The sequence below is a fragment of the Rhizoctonia solani genome, chromosome 13 (genome assembly GCF_016906535.1).
Source record: "Rhizoctonia solani chromosome 13, complete sequence".
NCBI lineage: Eukaryota > Fungi > Basidiomycota > Agaricomycetes > Cantharellales > Ceratobasidiaceae > Rhizoctonia > Rhizoctonia solani.
In genome coordinates, this window is record NC_057382.1 from 834,595 (window position 1) to 850,370 (window position 15,776).

The 15,776-nt window shown below is 42.1% G+C and overlaps 4 protein-coding genes across 4 annotated transcripts; 2 read left to right on the forward strand and 2 right to left on the reverse strand.

Annotated features, from left to right (window-relative positions):
* Positions 1–1,284: 1,284 nt before the first annotated feature.
* RhiXN_07111 (uncharacterized protein) lies at positions 1,285–4,635 on the reverse strand (the record flags this gene model as incomplete). Its single annotated transcript, XM_043326927.1, has 14 exons — positions 1,285–1,348; positions 1,408–1,958; positions 2,007–2,102; positions 2,141–2,248; positions 2,299–2,409; positions 2,455–2,572; positions 2,746–2,841; positions 2,886–2,948; positions 2,998–3,062; positions 3,105–3,263; positions 3,319–3,386; positions 3,648–3,794; positions 3,891–4,210; positions 4,568–4,635. The coding sequence occupies 14 exons, from the start codon at positions 4,633–4,635 to the stop codon at positions 1,285–1,287; spliced, it is 2,034 nt and encodes a 677-aa protein (XP_043185399.1).
* Positions 4,636–5,079: 444 nt separating this feature from the next.
* On the forward strand, positions 5,080–5,533 carry RhiXN_07112 (Transposase family Tnp2 protein; the record flags this gene model as incomplete). Its single annotated transcript, XM_043326928.1, has 2 exons — positions 5,080–5,308; positions 5,361–5,533. 2 exons carry the CDS (start codon positions 5,080–5,082, stop codon positions 5,531–5,533), a joined length of 402 nt encoding a protein of 133 aa, XP_043185400.1.
* A 4,671-nt stretch (positions 5,534–10,204) lies between these two features.
* Positions 10,205–10,890, reverse strand: RhiXN_07113 (uncharacterized protein; the record flags this gene model as incomplete). Its single annotated transcript, XM_043326929.1, has 3 exons — positions 10,205–10,212; positions 10,266–10,706; positions 10,788–10,890. 3 exons carry the CDS (start codon positions 10,888–10,890, stop codon positions 10,205–10,207), a joined length of 552 nt encoding a protein of 183 aa, XP_043185401.1.
* Positions 10,891–13,732: 2,842 nt separating this feature from the next.
* RhiXN_07114 (Retrotransposon gag protein) lies at positions 13,733–15,142 on the forward strand (the record flags this gene model as incomplete). The annotated part of the gene is made up of 2 exons (XM_043326930.1): positions 13,733–14,141; positions 14,223–15,142. The coding sequence occupies 2 exons, from the start codon at positions 13,733–13,735 to the stop codon at positions 15,140–15,142; spliced, it is 1,329 nt and encodes a 442-aa protein (XP_043185402.1).
* Between the last annotated feature and the right edge of the window lie 634 nt (positions 15,143–15,776).

Genomic DNA, 15,776 nt, shown 5'->3' on the forward strand with positions numbered 1-15,776 from the left:
GGGTATATCTGTATGTAAGACTCACTTTTTCACGCCTCAAGTCAGATGAATCAAGGCCGGTCACGTGTCCAACTTCCCCGTATCCGGACATTCTGTCCGGGCTAAACATAATTTAGGTATTATTCTGCTGATATTGAATCTAATTAAATAAAACAACTTGCACGTTGAAGAATGTGCCCATAAGTATATAAATTTGCTATTAGAATGAGTTACCAGTCTGTTGCTGCTCCTGGACGTCAGCAACTTTCAAAATGTGTCCAACTTCCCGGGCGCTCACGGTACTATGTTTGGCAAATGTATCACGTGACATTCCCATTGCTTCCCAACCATCCCATCCCACGCCCCGTTTACGTAATCCCAGTGCCCAACCACGTTCCCATTGGGATTTACCAACACTGATCCCGAGCCCAAGGGCAAAGGCATTAGCTCTTGCCTTTCAGGCATTCTGCATTGTTCAACTTGCTCTACTTTGGATCTCACAAATACCACTGTGCCCCCCTAGAGTGCGGAACTTCCAGGGGTAATATTCCGGACTTTGCCTGCGGGAGGTAACAAGGCTACTGTGCGGAAGTTCCGGGCTCTGGCTGCGGACCAGTTCATATTGTTCCAAACCTTCGGAATCATGACCATTTCCGGGGTTTCACAGCGGACATTTTTATCATTGGATTACTCTGTTACTCTTCTTAGCCACGGTTATTCCGTGGTCATCCTACGTTACAGTTTCACATTACAATATATATTTTTGCAGTTGTTCCGCATATAATACACAATACAGCCCCAGGACAACTTTCTGTTCTGCACCTAAACACCAAGTGTCCTGCGGCCTACTGCCAGAACTTCCAAACTTGAAATACAACATAAAACTTGAAACCATGGCCAAACCCCAGTAGATCTGGGCTTTACCACTGCAACTTCCGCATGCTAACTGCAAAAGTTGCCACAAAAAAGATATGATAAAAATACACAGTCTGGGCCTAAACTCTGGGTGTCCTGGGAACTGGCCCTGGAACTTCCAAAGGGAAGATTGAAAGAAAAGGCTGAAATTGTCCAAAAAGAAGAATGTCCAAGGTGTTTAAGTTAAATGGAGGGTGCAAGTCCAACAGAGATGAGATGATACAGCATAGACAGTGGAGAAACACAGGCAAAGCAAACAAAATAATTAGAAGCAAATAAAAAGCGTTAAAGGGAGTCTGAAAGAGCAGAAACAAAAGCAAAGACAAGAGGAAAGACAAGGCAAGGGAATCAAAACAAGGGGGAAATTTGGAGCCAAGTTGCATGCATAGTTCAGCACTTATTGGCTCTGGTAGCTTGTTGGGTCTTTCTTCCAGGAGCGGGTGGGGTTGGATCCCTATCAGGGCAGTTATAAGTGATGTGAAAAGTGAAGAAAAAACAAAAAGAAAAACTCACCCAAGCAATGCGTCTGTAGCATTGATCAACTCTTGTTTTGCCTTTTGCCCCTGTTTACCCTTTGGTGCTGCCTGAGACTCAGCAGCTGCGCTGGGTCCAACCATCTCCTCATCTGCCCCTGCCAAGGTTGCAGTTGTTAAACCCTTCTTAGCTGGCTGTTCTTTTTGAGTGTACATGTCCTTGCGCTTGCCCTGGGTGGCAGTAGGCTTGTTGTGTGGAGTCTTGCACTTCTTCCCTGCATCAACTGATTTGTTGTAGGTGGTGGCAGGGGGAGAAGGTGCTGGTAAGGCGCTGGGCTGAGCTCTCTTCTGGGCAGGCTTAAGCATTGGGGTGTCCTTGTTGCTGTCCAGTCCAGTGCAATGTTTGCAGGTACTGGCTTCAGGGCTGTCCAAACCAAGATGTGGGACCGCAGCTGGAGTTGGGGTACTGGGTGCAAGAGGTGATAGATACTCCTGCGTAGCCTCTTCCTCTGTGCTTGCAGGTTCTTCAACTTTGGCAGGACAAGGGGGCATGCTGGAGACAAGTGTTGAGCTGACAGGTGGATAAATTTCCTGCTATGTATGAGTAGAAAAATCAATAATCTATCTCATTTGATGCACCTGTATGTGTTTATTCCCTTGCAATTTGGCTGGGGCTGGGTTGGATTTGCTGTTGTCCTCAACAAGGCGTTTCTGCACCTTCCTCTGCAATTGTTCCTAATGAGCAAGGTGAGAATTCAAATTAGAACACATACCTTTTGGGCCTCCTTAGCTTTCTGCTTTGTCACCAGATGTTCAAGGGCTGGAGCTGGTTCCCCATTGTTGCTGAGATCTTTGGCTACCTGGCACACCTGCTTGCAAGCCTGTTGTTGTATTTTACACAAAACCATATGAATATAAGCATACTACTAACCACTCCCTTCCCCTTTGACTTTGATAACAAAGGCTTGGGGTCATTGATGCTCTTGTCCTTGGAGCTTTCAACTGGTTGGGTGCAAGCCTTCTTGGGGGCGTGGTTTGGCAACTAAATCTTGGGTTAGGCAATGCAACAATCAAACTTGGGATGTACTGCTAGTGCATCCTCCACCCTTTGTTTTGCACTGAGGGGTTTGACAACTGGAGTTGGCTTGTCATCAAACTCTTCATTGGAAGTGGCCCTGGGAGCACATTTTGAGGTCTGACAGGTCCTACATCAAATTAAGCTGTTTGGGAAGGGATATTACTAACCTTATTTTTGGTTGTCTGCCCCAATGGCAATGGCCTAGCATTGCTTGCCTCCTCTTTGGAATCATCTATGCAGGTAGTCTGGTGTGGTGCTGGTTCAATGTATTGTAGTATGCGCATGACCAAACATTCTCACCCTGGGTCTGGGTCTGGGCCTGGTTGGATTGGCAATGGGGGCAGGATCACTGTCATCAGACTGATCCTCAGGAACAGTTGAGTGGTGGGGCTGGTTCTGAACACAATTGTTAATTCAATTAGATTGCAGCACAAGATTACATGTGCCTTTGAAGATCCCTTGTTGGTTTGATAGGTGAGGCTAGATGGATTGGGCTCCAATTGCTAGATCACATCATACTATGAGATTGGACAAATTGTGGAGGCAACTTACTGTTTTCCTTTGCCCTTTGTCTTAGTTGTACAAGCATTCCCAACTCTCTTTGCCTGAGGATTGTCCTAATCAATATCAACAATAGACATGTAATTAAAAATACTTACTTTGTGTTGTGCCTTGAGTCTGTTGCACCAGGCAACTTGCCTGCCAGCCTTTTTGATTTGCACTTGATGGTTGCATTGATGTGTAAGTGTGCAGATTGTCAACTCTTTCACCACCCAATTGTCACAGTACCACTGCATAATTGGGTATGCCTTGTAAACCTAGACAAATGGACAAATTAGATTTTGAATACTGAGAAGTGAATTGCACACTCACCTGGGTGTTGATGGATCCTTGCTGTTTGTCCTGGACATGGTCACATGACCAGTACAAGTGGTTGCATGCTGGCCCAAGCCCAAATTTGGGGGGTAGCAGGTGTAATCATGGGTTGTCAGCAGAGGAATAATAGGGCTCTATGGCTTAGTGGTCAAGCTGGTTCAATTCTGGCTAGTTCTATTTTCCTCTGTTTATGACACTGTTCATTGGTGAGCCTAATGTAGGTGCACCCAGGGATGCTGCAAGACACATGCTGCACAACAGTGCCAACATGGTTCTTGGTCAAGTGTGGGTTATGCAAGCATAACAGGACAATGAAGACAACATACCTGGATCCTTTAAAAGGGCTTTATTCCTGGGTCCATCCATTTCCATGAGAGTGTCAAGCCCTTTCAGGCTGCCTTCTGGGCAATCAAGCATCTTGTATCTTTTGTATTTGCCCAACTTGTTAGCAACATAAATATATTTCCTGCATCCTGACTTGTAAGGTCAAACTAGTTTGGATGCATGTGAATGTATGCACATAAAAAAGGCAAGTTATGTATGATTGGTTGCATCTGCAATCCAATTACCCCTGTGGCTGCAGCCACAACCACCATTATCACAACCACCAGCCTTGTTGTCATTGTCATTGTCATTGTCATTGTCATTGTTGTTGTTGTCATCTGCATTGTTGTCATTGTCATTGTTGTTGTTGTCTGCATTGTTGTTGTCTGTGTTGTGATAGCAGGGTCCTTTGCAGGGGGCAGCAGACGCAAGTGTGGATGCCTTGGCATATTTATACGCTGTGGTGTTCTCACACTGCACAACCCTTTCTGCATTTGACAGAAAGGTTTTGGTGGTTTGGATGGTTTGGTGGTGGGCTGTGATTTTGAGGGTATTGCCATGGTATCTATAATATATGAGCAATTGAATAGCAATGTAATGAATAGGAAAGAATAATACCTTGAGTTAGTAGTTAAACTAGTGAATTTGGGGCACACGCAAAAATAAATCATAAATCAAATTTCCTCCCTGCACTTGCGCTTACTGCTTTGTACCTGGGAGGCAAGTTGGATAAGTCTACCAGATGAAATATATCAGCTAACCAGTTCAAATATGACAGAATAATACAGGAAATATGCACCTGCAAGCTGGGTGAATAAATTCTAAGATTTTTGTGTTTTTTGCACAAGTTCCAGTCTCTTCCCTGGCATCTGTAGACATGTTAGCTATCAATAATATTCAAAATGCGCAGTTGGAAACTTACCTGATGTCAAGGGAGGTGGAGGAGACAGGTATGGGTGCAGGTGTGATCAAAATGAAAGTGCACCACATTTTGCATGGCACATGGTTGTGGAGTTTGGCACTTAGAGTTTCACAGCTTCAGTCCTACTTATGTCTCAGACCCTGCATGAAATTTGCTAAATGGCTGGCAAAAAGAAACACAGTGTAGATGTGCATGCTGTGGTATATTTACTGAGCATGCATGCAGGGCACATATGAGGCAAGCAATGTTCAAAACACTGGTGCAGAGGGGTTCAAATAATTGGTATGTTCTTATGTATTGGAGTGCTTAAATGCTAATATCTCTCAAGAAAACTTTGCAAGATGATATGCCAAACATCAGTACAGGCAGCTATCTTGCAACAAAATTCCCAGAATTTGCAGTACTCAAATCCCCCCAAACTTATCCCTGGTACTCCCCCTTTTGCTTGTAACAAAGCATCAGACAACCTAGATGACCTATTTGCTGAAGATATACCACTTACCAAGCCCAATATGTGGCAAGAAATCTTGCACAATTGCATTTATTATGACTCCAACCATGAAGTTGTTTTACTGGATGATGGGACTGGCACTCAAACTGGAGCCAATCAGCTGGAAGAACTGGATGATATCAGTCTTATAGCTTTATTGGATTGCCTTGGTAACCTCAACATGTCAACTTATGGCCTCTCAGGAGAGGAGATTATGGATGCCAAGAATATTTTTGAGTCAGTTGTAGAAGGTATGTGCCCAATTATCACCTATTCATCCATTACTCATACTACATTATCTAGCTCATACTTTCCTTGAAGATGAGGATTATGACAAACTCTCTTCATTTGATCTTTATGATAGATACAAACCATCCCAAGCTCTTTTTGCCAAATTAATTAAACATTACCAACCTATCAATAGTCCCAAGGGAACACAAATTCCTTCTATCAAACACCTGCATACCCATGCTTGAGAACTATTGGGACTAGCTGCCAGCCAACATCATTGTTGTGTAAGCTCCTGTGTTGTGTTCATAGGTTACTTGGACCATTTGCAGGCTTGCCCAGTCTGTCACAAGTTGCGCTTTGACTTGGCTGGGAAACCAAGGAATCATTTCACATCTATCCCCCCATTCCTCAACTGTGTGCTCTATTTGCTTGTCCAATTACTGCCAAGAAGATGTGCTATCAAGACAAGTATATCAACAACAACAGAACTATAGCCAATATCTTTGATTGGCTTTGGTACCTTGAACCATGCAATCTCTTTGTCACAATTGATGGCAAAACAATGCCCTATAAATACTTTCAAGATGCGCATGAGATTGCACTAGGAATATCTATGGATGGAACTTGTCCCTTCAAACATTGCAACAATACCTGCTGGCCAATTCTCATCATCAACTATAACCTACTGCCCAACAAACACACTCTCATTGAAAATATGATCTGCATTGGCATTATACCAGGTCTGAAATGCCCTTCCAACATCAATTTGTTTCTCCAGCCCCTGATCAACAAGCTTTGTGATCTATTGTGTGGAGTGGCAGCTGTCAACATCAATCAACATCAACTGTTTGCTCTTTGCATGCATCTATTGATAATCTTTGGCAACATTCCTGCCCTTACAAAGATTCTCAAATTTGTTGGACACAACGGCTGCTTACCCTGCTGATTCTGCCTGATGCCAACTGTACCTGGACCCACATTGGGTGGTGGATCCCATTGCTATTGTCCACTTCACCAGCCCAATGGTTTTTGAATGGATCCTCTCAACCTCCTGTTGCATAAACATGATCAATGTACTGCTACTGGGCTCAAAGTGCTTAAGGCCAAAAACATGGTGGAACAAAAACAACTTGCAACTGAATTTGGTATCAAAGGCATTACATTATTTGCTTGTGTCCCCTCTGTGTCAATCCTTCACTAATTTCCTGTCAATCTCATGCATATGGTCTGGCAAAATCTGATCCCACAACTTATTGAACTTTGGACTGGTGATTTTAACAATCTGGATGCTGGTCTTGAAGACTATCATTTGAGGCTTAATACATGGAATGCTTTCTGTGATGCTTGTGTCCCATCAAAACATACTATGTCTGGTTCCTTTGGCTGCCCCATCCCCAACCTGCGCAAGCCATCACATTTCATTGCAGAGTCCTGGAACATACTCACAACACAAATGGCTCCTTTGCTTCTGTATAAGCAGTTCTCTGACAAACAGTATTACTGGCATTTTGTTTGACTTGTCAGACTTCTATGGCTTGTTGTCTCATTTGACCTACCATGTGACAAAATTCAAGAAATATGCCAAGGGCTTGCCAAATAGGTTGAAGAGTACAGACACAGGGTAACCTATTAGTGTACTTACTGCAACCCTGTGCCCCTTGACTGTCACAGTTGTTGAGTTCAACCTTGAGTATAGTGCAACAATACTGTAAGGATTGTTGTGATTGAGTGATAGTGTTTCAATCCACCATACCCCCTATATTGTAGATAGCTTTATCTGCAATATCTCATAAATCCTAGATATATTTAGGTAAACCCCATAAGTCTTAAGTCTTAAGCATATATAAGTCCTACACTTATTAGGCAAATCCTATAAATCCTGTACATTAGTCAGGTAACCCTCTTACTTAAGGTATTATCCTAGAGACCTTAAGTATACATACACTGAGCAGCAAAAGTATTGCAGGTCAGGAGAGGTCAAAAGTTTATCTCTATTGCTGAGCAGCTAATTAGTGAATTCCATCTAGATTATACTGACACATGTGGCCATTGTAACACTATGTTTTAGCATAAAATCTTACAAATTCATCAAGAACTAGGCTCACAACCCCACTTTTGCTGTAATGCAACCTGCAAAACTTTTGCCAATTGTGTTCAGCATCTTACAAATCTGCATATAACTGATTATGTAGTTCAGTACAAGTTCTGGTTTTTTGCACACACATACTCAGTTATATGGGCCATTGCTGGACAGAGTATCAGCTTGTTCCACCAATTAGGGACTGTGTAACAGAGCTATCTTCTTGGGGCCTGTAAAGGAAACTCAAAATTGCAGTTGCATTGCACTCAAGGCACTGTGTGGGCTGGAAATGCTATGGAGTATCTCAGGTGACTGCTGGTACCCAGTGAAACAGCTTCCATGACCTTCCCATACCTGTGACTGGGAATATAAGAGATTGCAGTGGGTGAGGCTGTATGAGCTGAAAATTGAAATGCCACTCATAAGCTGAAATCCAAGCCAAATGACATATGACTTTTAGCAGTAGTAGACACAGGTCAAGGGTATGCTGAGATAAATGATCCAGGGCAGCAGTGATGTGTACACAAAGATAGCATGCAGTATACACAGAGATTGCAGCCAATGGGTGGGTCTCAAATTGAACATGTTCTAACTCTGTGATTGTGAATTGGAAGAGGTGGAAACTCATACAGTGGAAGGTTCCTCTAGTACAGACCTTATGATGGAAAAGTGGCTGTTTCCTGATTGACAATCACAGAGTTAGAACATGTTCAATTTGAGACCCCACCCATTGGCTGCAATCTCTGTGTATACTGCATGCTATCTTTGTGTACACATCACTGCTGCCCTGGATCATTTATCTCAGCATACCCTTGACCTGTGTCTACTACTGCTAAAAGTCATATGTCATTTGGCTTGGATTTCAGCTTATGAGTGGCATTTCAATTTTCAGCTCATACAGCCTCACCCACTGCAATCTCTTATATTCCCAGTCACAGGTATGGGAAGGTCATGGAAGCTGTTTCACTGGGTACCAGCAGTCACCTGAGATACTCCATAGCATTTCCAGCCCACACAGTGCCTTGAGTGCAATGCAACTGCAATTTTGAGTTTCCTTTACAGGCCCCAAGAAGATAGCTCTGTTACACAGTCCCTAATTGGTGGAACAAGCTGATACTCTGTCCAGCAATGGCCCATATAACTGAGTATGTGTGTGCAAAAAACCAGAACTTGTACTGAACTACATAATCAGTTATATGCAGATTTGTAAGATGCTGAACACAATTGGCAAAAGTTTTGCAGGTTGCATTACAGCAAAAGTGGGGTTGTGAGCCTAGTTCTTGATGAATTTGTAAGATTTTATGCTAAAACATAGTGTTACAATGGCCACATGTGTCAGTATAATCTAGATGGAATTCACTAATTAGCTGCTCAGCAATAGAGATAAACTTTTGACCTCTCCTGACCTGCAATACTTTTGCTGCTCAGTGTACCCTTAGTCATTTAGGCTTAAGTAACATTAGTCTAAGGTACTATACATAACCAACCACCTGCACTTGATAGTTGCTAGACTATTTGTTGGGAGTTGTTATTCCTGATAACCTAGCCTATATTGTGCATATATTCTGTGCATATATTCTAATTCTTAATACTACTTCTTAGTTATTCCCATATACATTTTGTATATAGTAATTCTTTCTTACTCCTGTACTTACACAACTCTTAACAGAGATTGCACTTAATTAAAGTGTATATGCTGCTCCCAAGGCCTTACACTCTCCCAACTGACTTACTCAAGAGGTTCAGGGTTGCCCTAGAGCCTTTCCTAGCTACCCAGTATCTATTGGGACCTTGCTAGAGGCTATATGCACCAAGATGCCTTACAGGTTAAGTTCAGTGAGCTCAAGAGGCTAAGAAAGCAAAATAAGACACTCTAAACTAAGTAAAGAAGATCTAATAGATCTTCAAGTTCACACAAGGGGTAAGAATGGGATTAAAAGAAGATGTATTCATAGGGTCTCCCTCAGGGGCTTTATATACCCCAGAGGGTGAACAAATAACTACATACATGATGTACAAAAGAGGAAGTTACATGAGAGGTACAGTCTGAGCTATTTGATATGTAAAGACCAATTAGTCCCAATAAGTCCTAGTGAGATAGACCCAGGTCTATTTATAGGATGTTCTAGAGCATACATGACTAAATTGCATTAGTGTGAATGCTAAAAATAACCTTGAGGCAAGGTAGGATCTCATAGAAAAAGCTAGAAACTTAAATGGTTAGTATCTCCATCAATTTGGCTCAGAATCAGACAATTCCTTTTTGGGAGCTGAGATGCTGGAGCCTTCAACCTGTTGGTATTTGTCCACATAGTAATATGCCAATTTCCCGCCGACCTTTGGCGCTTATTTGCAATTACTAAGCGCCAGCACTTGCATGCTTACTTGCACTTATTCTATGCTCTGTAAGTACTGTTCCTACATATAAATGTATGATACAAAAAATGCTATAAATCATAGAAATAATATTATAACCATTTTGCACAATCAAACGTGTATATGCAAGCACAATAAGGGAATGAAGTATAAAAGGTCTTATAGCACTGCCAGTTTCCAAATATAGTAATGCTCATGCCCATATTTGGATAGAGCAAGTATGCTTACTCTAGTTTGCACTATTCACTATTGGCAATTAGGGGTGCATATGTCTAAATTAGTCATTGCATAACACAATGCAGGTGGCAAAGAAACTTCAGTGGGCAGCGTAAGCAGGCCCAAGGACTTGTCATTGGTGTTGTATCTGTTGATACAGAATCCTGTGATGCATATCCTTGTATATTTAGTGCACATATTAAATCTATGCCAATTCTGCTTACCTGAATCTGATAAATCATCTTCAGAGCGCTCAATGACAGGGTGCCCATGTAGACAACAACAGGAGTGGTGTGCTGACACACAAGCAGGGGAACCACAAAAATACCCAACATGGGCTAAGTTGCTATAGTGGTTCTGCTTGTTAGCATTCATAATGATTGACAGTGCATTGAGGCAGATGATGTGGAAATTATTGTGATGAACTTGGTGCTGCAATTCCTGGAATGTGTCAAAGGGAAAATGGTAGAGGTCACAAGTAAAGCATATAGGACAAGAGATGTAGGGGAAGTTAATCTCCTCAAGCTTGGAGGCATAATCATAGTTGCCCCAGGGATCATGGTGATTCCATCCTGAGGGTTGAACTGCATCCCCAAAGACTTGGAGAGCATGGTAGCATGCCCCATGGAGAGCATGAGCAAGGTCAACACCTAGGAACCACTGAGGAGGGTGGTTGTCAGCCATGAGGAATACCTCAACATCTGGCATGGCATGGATACGCTGCTCCAGAGGGTCAGGATGGTTCTCTGATTAGGGTGAAGGATGATCATTGTGACAGTTAGCATAGATATAGTATAGGTTGCAAACATGGTTAGCCTCAATAATACCTGTCTCAGGGGAGAGAGGCACATCATTGCAATAAGTAGTGAAGATGGGGAAGCAGTAGAAGCCTTGAGTAAAGGACATATTGATGATGTTCTGAGTAGACATATTCAGTATGAGTGGGATGGCAATAGTGAGAGTTAAGTGGGAGCATTTATACAAAACCCATCCTCCATAAGATAAGTTTGACTTAGAGATTCAAATGTTGAGTAGGTTGTGTTAAGAGTTGTGTAGGTACAGGAGTAAGAAAGAATTACTATATACAAAATGTATATGGGAATAACTAAGAACTATTATTAAGAATCAGAATATATGCACAGAATATATGCACAATAGAGGCTAGGTTATCAGGAATAACAACTCCTAACAAATAGTCTAGCAACTATCAAGTGCAGGTGGTTGGTTATGTATAGTACCTTAAGCTAATGTTACTTAAGCCTAAGTGACTAAGGGTATGTATACTTAAGGTCTATGGGATAGCACCTTAGGTAAGAGGGTTACCTGACTAATGTACAGGATCTATGGGATCTGCCTAATAAGTATAGGACTTATGTATGCTTAAGTGAGACTTAAGACTTATGGGGTGTACCTAAAATATATCTAGGATTTATGAGATATTATAGATAAAGCTATCTACAATATAGGGGGTATGGTGGATTGAAACACTATCACTCAATCACAACAGTCCTTACAGTATCATTGCATTATACTCAATGTTGAGCTCAACAACTGTGACAGTCAAGGGGCACAGGGTTGCAGTAAGTACACTAATAGGTTACCCTGTGTCTGTTGGGACTGGCCTATGGTCTTAGTGTGCCAAATAACCTCCTATGCTATTTACAGTGAGTCAATCACTAAAGTAAATGCACAGATAAGCTGTTAAAGGCTTGTGTGTATGTGTCAATATATAAGAGTGGATAAATGGATGCATTAGAAGCGTCTTCACAGGGTCCTTTTATACCCTGAGAAGGTGCACAAACAAGTATATACATGATTGATACCAAGAGGGGGTACAGGAGGTACATGTGGCAACTGAAACACTTGAGGGAGCCAATACTTGGGTACATGGTAAATAATAACAGATCCTAATATTTGCCCCAAGGCAGTATTTACCTGTGTGGGTCCTTGGATGTCCCAAGGGTAAGTGTTTCACCCTTGGAGTAAACAGTCCCAAAGGTAGGATACTGCTGCATTGGGTACTTACAGTAAATGGGGCATAACTCTGCCAAATGTTGTCCGTTTTGGGAGTTTGACCCGGCGTTCTGGAGCGCACAAACAGGCGCACCTAAGCGCAAGCGATTCGGCAGTGTGAAATGCCCGGGTGATGGAGAAATGGCGCATTTAGTGCGTTGGCGCTTAAACGCTGATTGAGCGCCAGAGCACTTGCCTATGCAACAGGGGGGACCCTGAATATTTCTGTGTGTAGCCACAAGATAGAATGTTATATAATAAATACCTCAAACAGGAGAAATATTACTTGTTACTGTTTATCTACTCAGCTGAGTTTATACATATTTAAATGAGTTAGAAAACTGTCACAACCCTCATTGGCATGACATGATTTTTTACTATTTTCTAGCTTTTTTCTGAGACAGTTTCCTTTTTTGGTATATATTTATGACTCATCAAGATCACGTGACATATTTGATATATGATGTGAAATTGTAAATGACTTGTTGTTTAGTACTGTTGTTTTTGATGTGCCTTTCTTCATGTATTTAAACCAGGTCAAGTTGCTGCTAAACAGCAAGACTTGACCTCTTTGTCAATTCATCCTAAGCTTACCCTTACCCCTTGCCCAGGCCCCTAGTTGGCCATAAGTGCACTTAACTAAAAACCCATAACCCAGGCCTTGTTGCCCTCTACCTCTACCATACCCCTTGGGCCTTTGTTGCCCCTCTTTGCCTCATAGTCCATTGGTGATAGGGCCATGGACTTTAAGCCCCCTTTTATCATAGGTCCAAGCTTAGTTGTGACACTAGGTCAAGTCTTGCTACTTGTACTCTTGTCAACACACAAGAACTGCGCTTAGATAAGCACCAAAGCCTGAAATGGTATCACATTGTAGCCCCTGTGTCATAATCAAAGACAGGAATACAAGTACCAGTAAGGTTGCAGGATAGCCCTTTGCCAGCAATTGTCCGCATACCAAGGTGTCCGCACCCTTAGCCATACACTGTTAGTCAGCCAAACCTCTGCTTACTAAAAACCTGATTAATAATCATGCTTGTACACAGCTGTTGATATTAGTAAAGGATAGTTTAACGCTAGTGGGGAAGCAAACAGTTAGTATTTAGCGCTATAAATCTGTTGTTACCTATCTGACCAAGTACCAATTTATATTGGGAACGCATTCTAGTGTTTGATTTCTTAGATCTTATTCTTTTTGCCATTTTTTGGCCTTACTCCATTGTCACTCAATATCTTTATCTTGAAAAAACCCTTGTCAACATCAATCATATCCTTTTGGGTCAAATCAAGAACCTCAAAGAACACATAGCCCAAATCAAGGAACCTGGCCTTGTCCAAAATATTGCAATCATAAAAAGTCATTGATCCTTTGCCAAATGTCTTAACACTATATACAAAACAGAGGCACAAGAACATAGGAATTTGATTGCAAACCTTGAAGCCCATAATTGTGACCTTGCTCTAACCATTGAAGAGCAAGAACAACTTATTGAGGAAAAGGACAGGCTGTTGGTAGAAAAGGAAATTGAGCTTGACAATTTACATACATCTATCCAAGACGCTACCCAAGATGGAAGGGGGCAAATTCACTACTACTGGGATTACAAATTTTTTGCAGTATTGCATAACAACACCTGGTTTGGGCGCAATGGGAGGGACTAGTTTAACCACCCCCCAAGTACAATCAGGATGGTCTGCCCCATCCTCTCAAACTCATACTCCTGCTCCTGCAGCTGTGCTGCCTCATGTATATTCCCCTATGTCTTTTGATCAGATGTCAGATTGTGAACTTCTTGATATGGTAGCCAAAAATATGATCATCCTGAAAAAAGAATTTTCACAATTGCAAGGTGCTTACAAGGCCCAAAGTGATCAATTAGCACTATTAAGGGCTGAACTGGAGGAATATTGCAATCAATCACATAATCAACACATTTTTTACTCCAATCAAATCCAAGGAGCCACTGCGTCCATCCAGGCTGTGCAAGATCAGCTACTCCACATGTCCACCACTTGTCCCACGGCTCCACCTCCACCTCCTGCACCTTCTGGCACTGCCACCTCCACCAATCTCCCTGCCCTGTCATCCCCAAGTTCTGATTTAAAGTTTGCCAAGCCCAACAAGTTTAGTGGCAAAAAAGAAGACGCCCTTAATTTTATCATTGCCTGTCAGGCTTATATAAGGGCAAAAGGGGCCAATTGATCCCACAAAGAGAAAATTTTGTGGGTTACATCATATTTCAAGGGAGCTGCTGGAGACTGGGTTTGCCCATACAAAGAAAGGAAGGTGTTTAGGGGTGAAGCGGTCCCCTTATTGGAAGACATTGATGTGTTTTGGGCCAAATTTACTAAGCACTATGTGGATACAAATTGCAATGAGAAGTATTGTCAAAAATGGAACAACTTGCAGCAAAAGACCTCAGTCCAAGAGTACACTCAAGAGTTCCAACAATACTCCATGTCCTTAGGCTATAGTGATGAGACTTTGTGTGACAAGTACTATAATGGCCTCAAAAATGACATCAAGGACATCATGTTCTCCACCATGTTCCAATGGCGCCGTGCTATGGCTCAGCAAGTTTACAACAAGGCAGAAGAAATTGCAAATCATATTGAATCTACACGTCTGTCCAATCCATCTGTCTCTTCCTCTACAGCTTGTACATCCCCAAACGTTATCTCCCAGTCCACTCCCACTCCTACCTGTACTTGCCTTAACGTAGGAGATAACGTTTACATGATCAATCCAACCACTTGTTGTGCCAAGAAAGGCGCTATTACTTCCATTGTTTGCACAACCTCTGGCAATATGCCAAACGTTAGGTGGAATGGAGAATCAAAAGATACTATGATTCCTTTCCCCTCCCTCAAAAAAGACAAACATCCTGCTGCTGCTGCGCCCATCAAGCCTATCATTGCTCCCACCCCTGTCCTAGCCTCAAATGCCAAAGGTCCAGGCCCAATGGACCTTGATGGAAAAGGCTTTGCAAGTGTCATGTGTCACATGTGCAGTGGTAAGGGACATTTTGCGTGTAATTGCCCCTCAAAGCCCATGTCTGGACATGTGGCTAATATTGAATGGTCTTGGGAAAGGCCCAAGGAAGAAAATTGTATTGAAGTCATTTTGGATGAAGAAGAGTCAGGAAAAGGGAAAGCCAAGGCCAATTAAGGAGTAAGGCACTTGGCTGTATGCTTGCAGATTTGCATTATGTAAACAATGATCTAGAAATACTCTCTTTATGTAACTCATCTCAAATATATGTGTTGTTTACTGCAAATCCATGTGAATCTCCCAAATTTCAAAAATCAAGTTTTTTGGCTAAACCCTTCCAGGGGAAAGCCATGATCAACTCTGGAGCAACTTCTTGCTTCATACACCCTCTTTTAGTGGAAACCTATCAACTTCCCACTTATTTACACCCAATTCCAAAAAAGCTATGTGTTATTGATGGCCAAGAAATTGACTCTGGCCAAATCACTCATTTTACTTGCTTCAAGTGCACCATTGGCAATCATACTGAAGAACTAGAGTGTCACATTTCAAACATTGGCAATCATCAACTAGTTTTAGGAATGTCATGGCTAAAAAAGCACAATCCCCAAATTTTGTGGGAAAAACATACACTTGTTTTTAATTCTTTATACTGCTCAAACAACTGACTAGCTATACCTACTGTCTTAGAACTTAAAGCGGTAGAAGAAATCCCCTCTCCTTACCAAGAATTCTCCAAGGTATTTTTGGAGGAGGAATTGTCAAAATTGCTACCCCACCATCCATACAATATTGCTATTGAGTTGCTTCC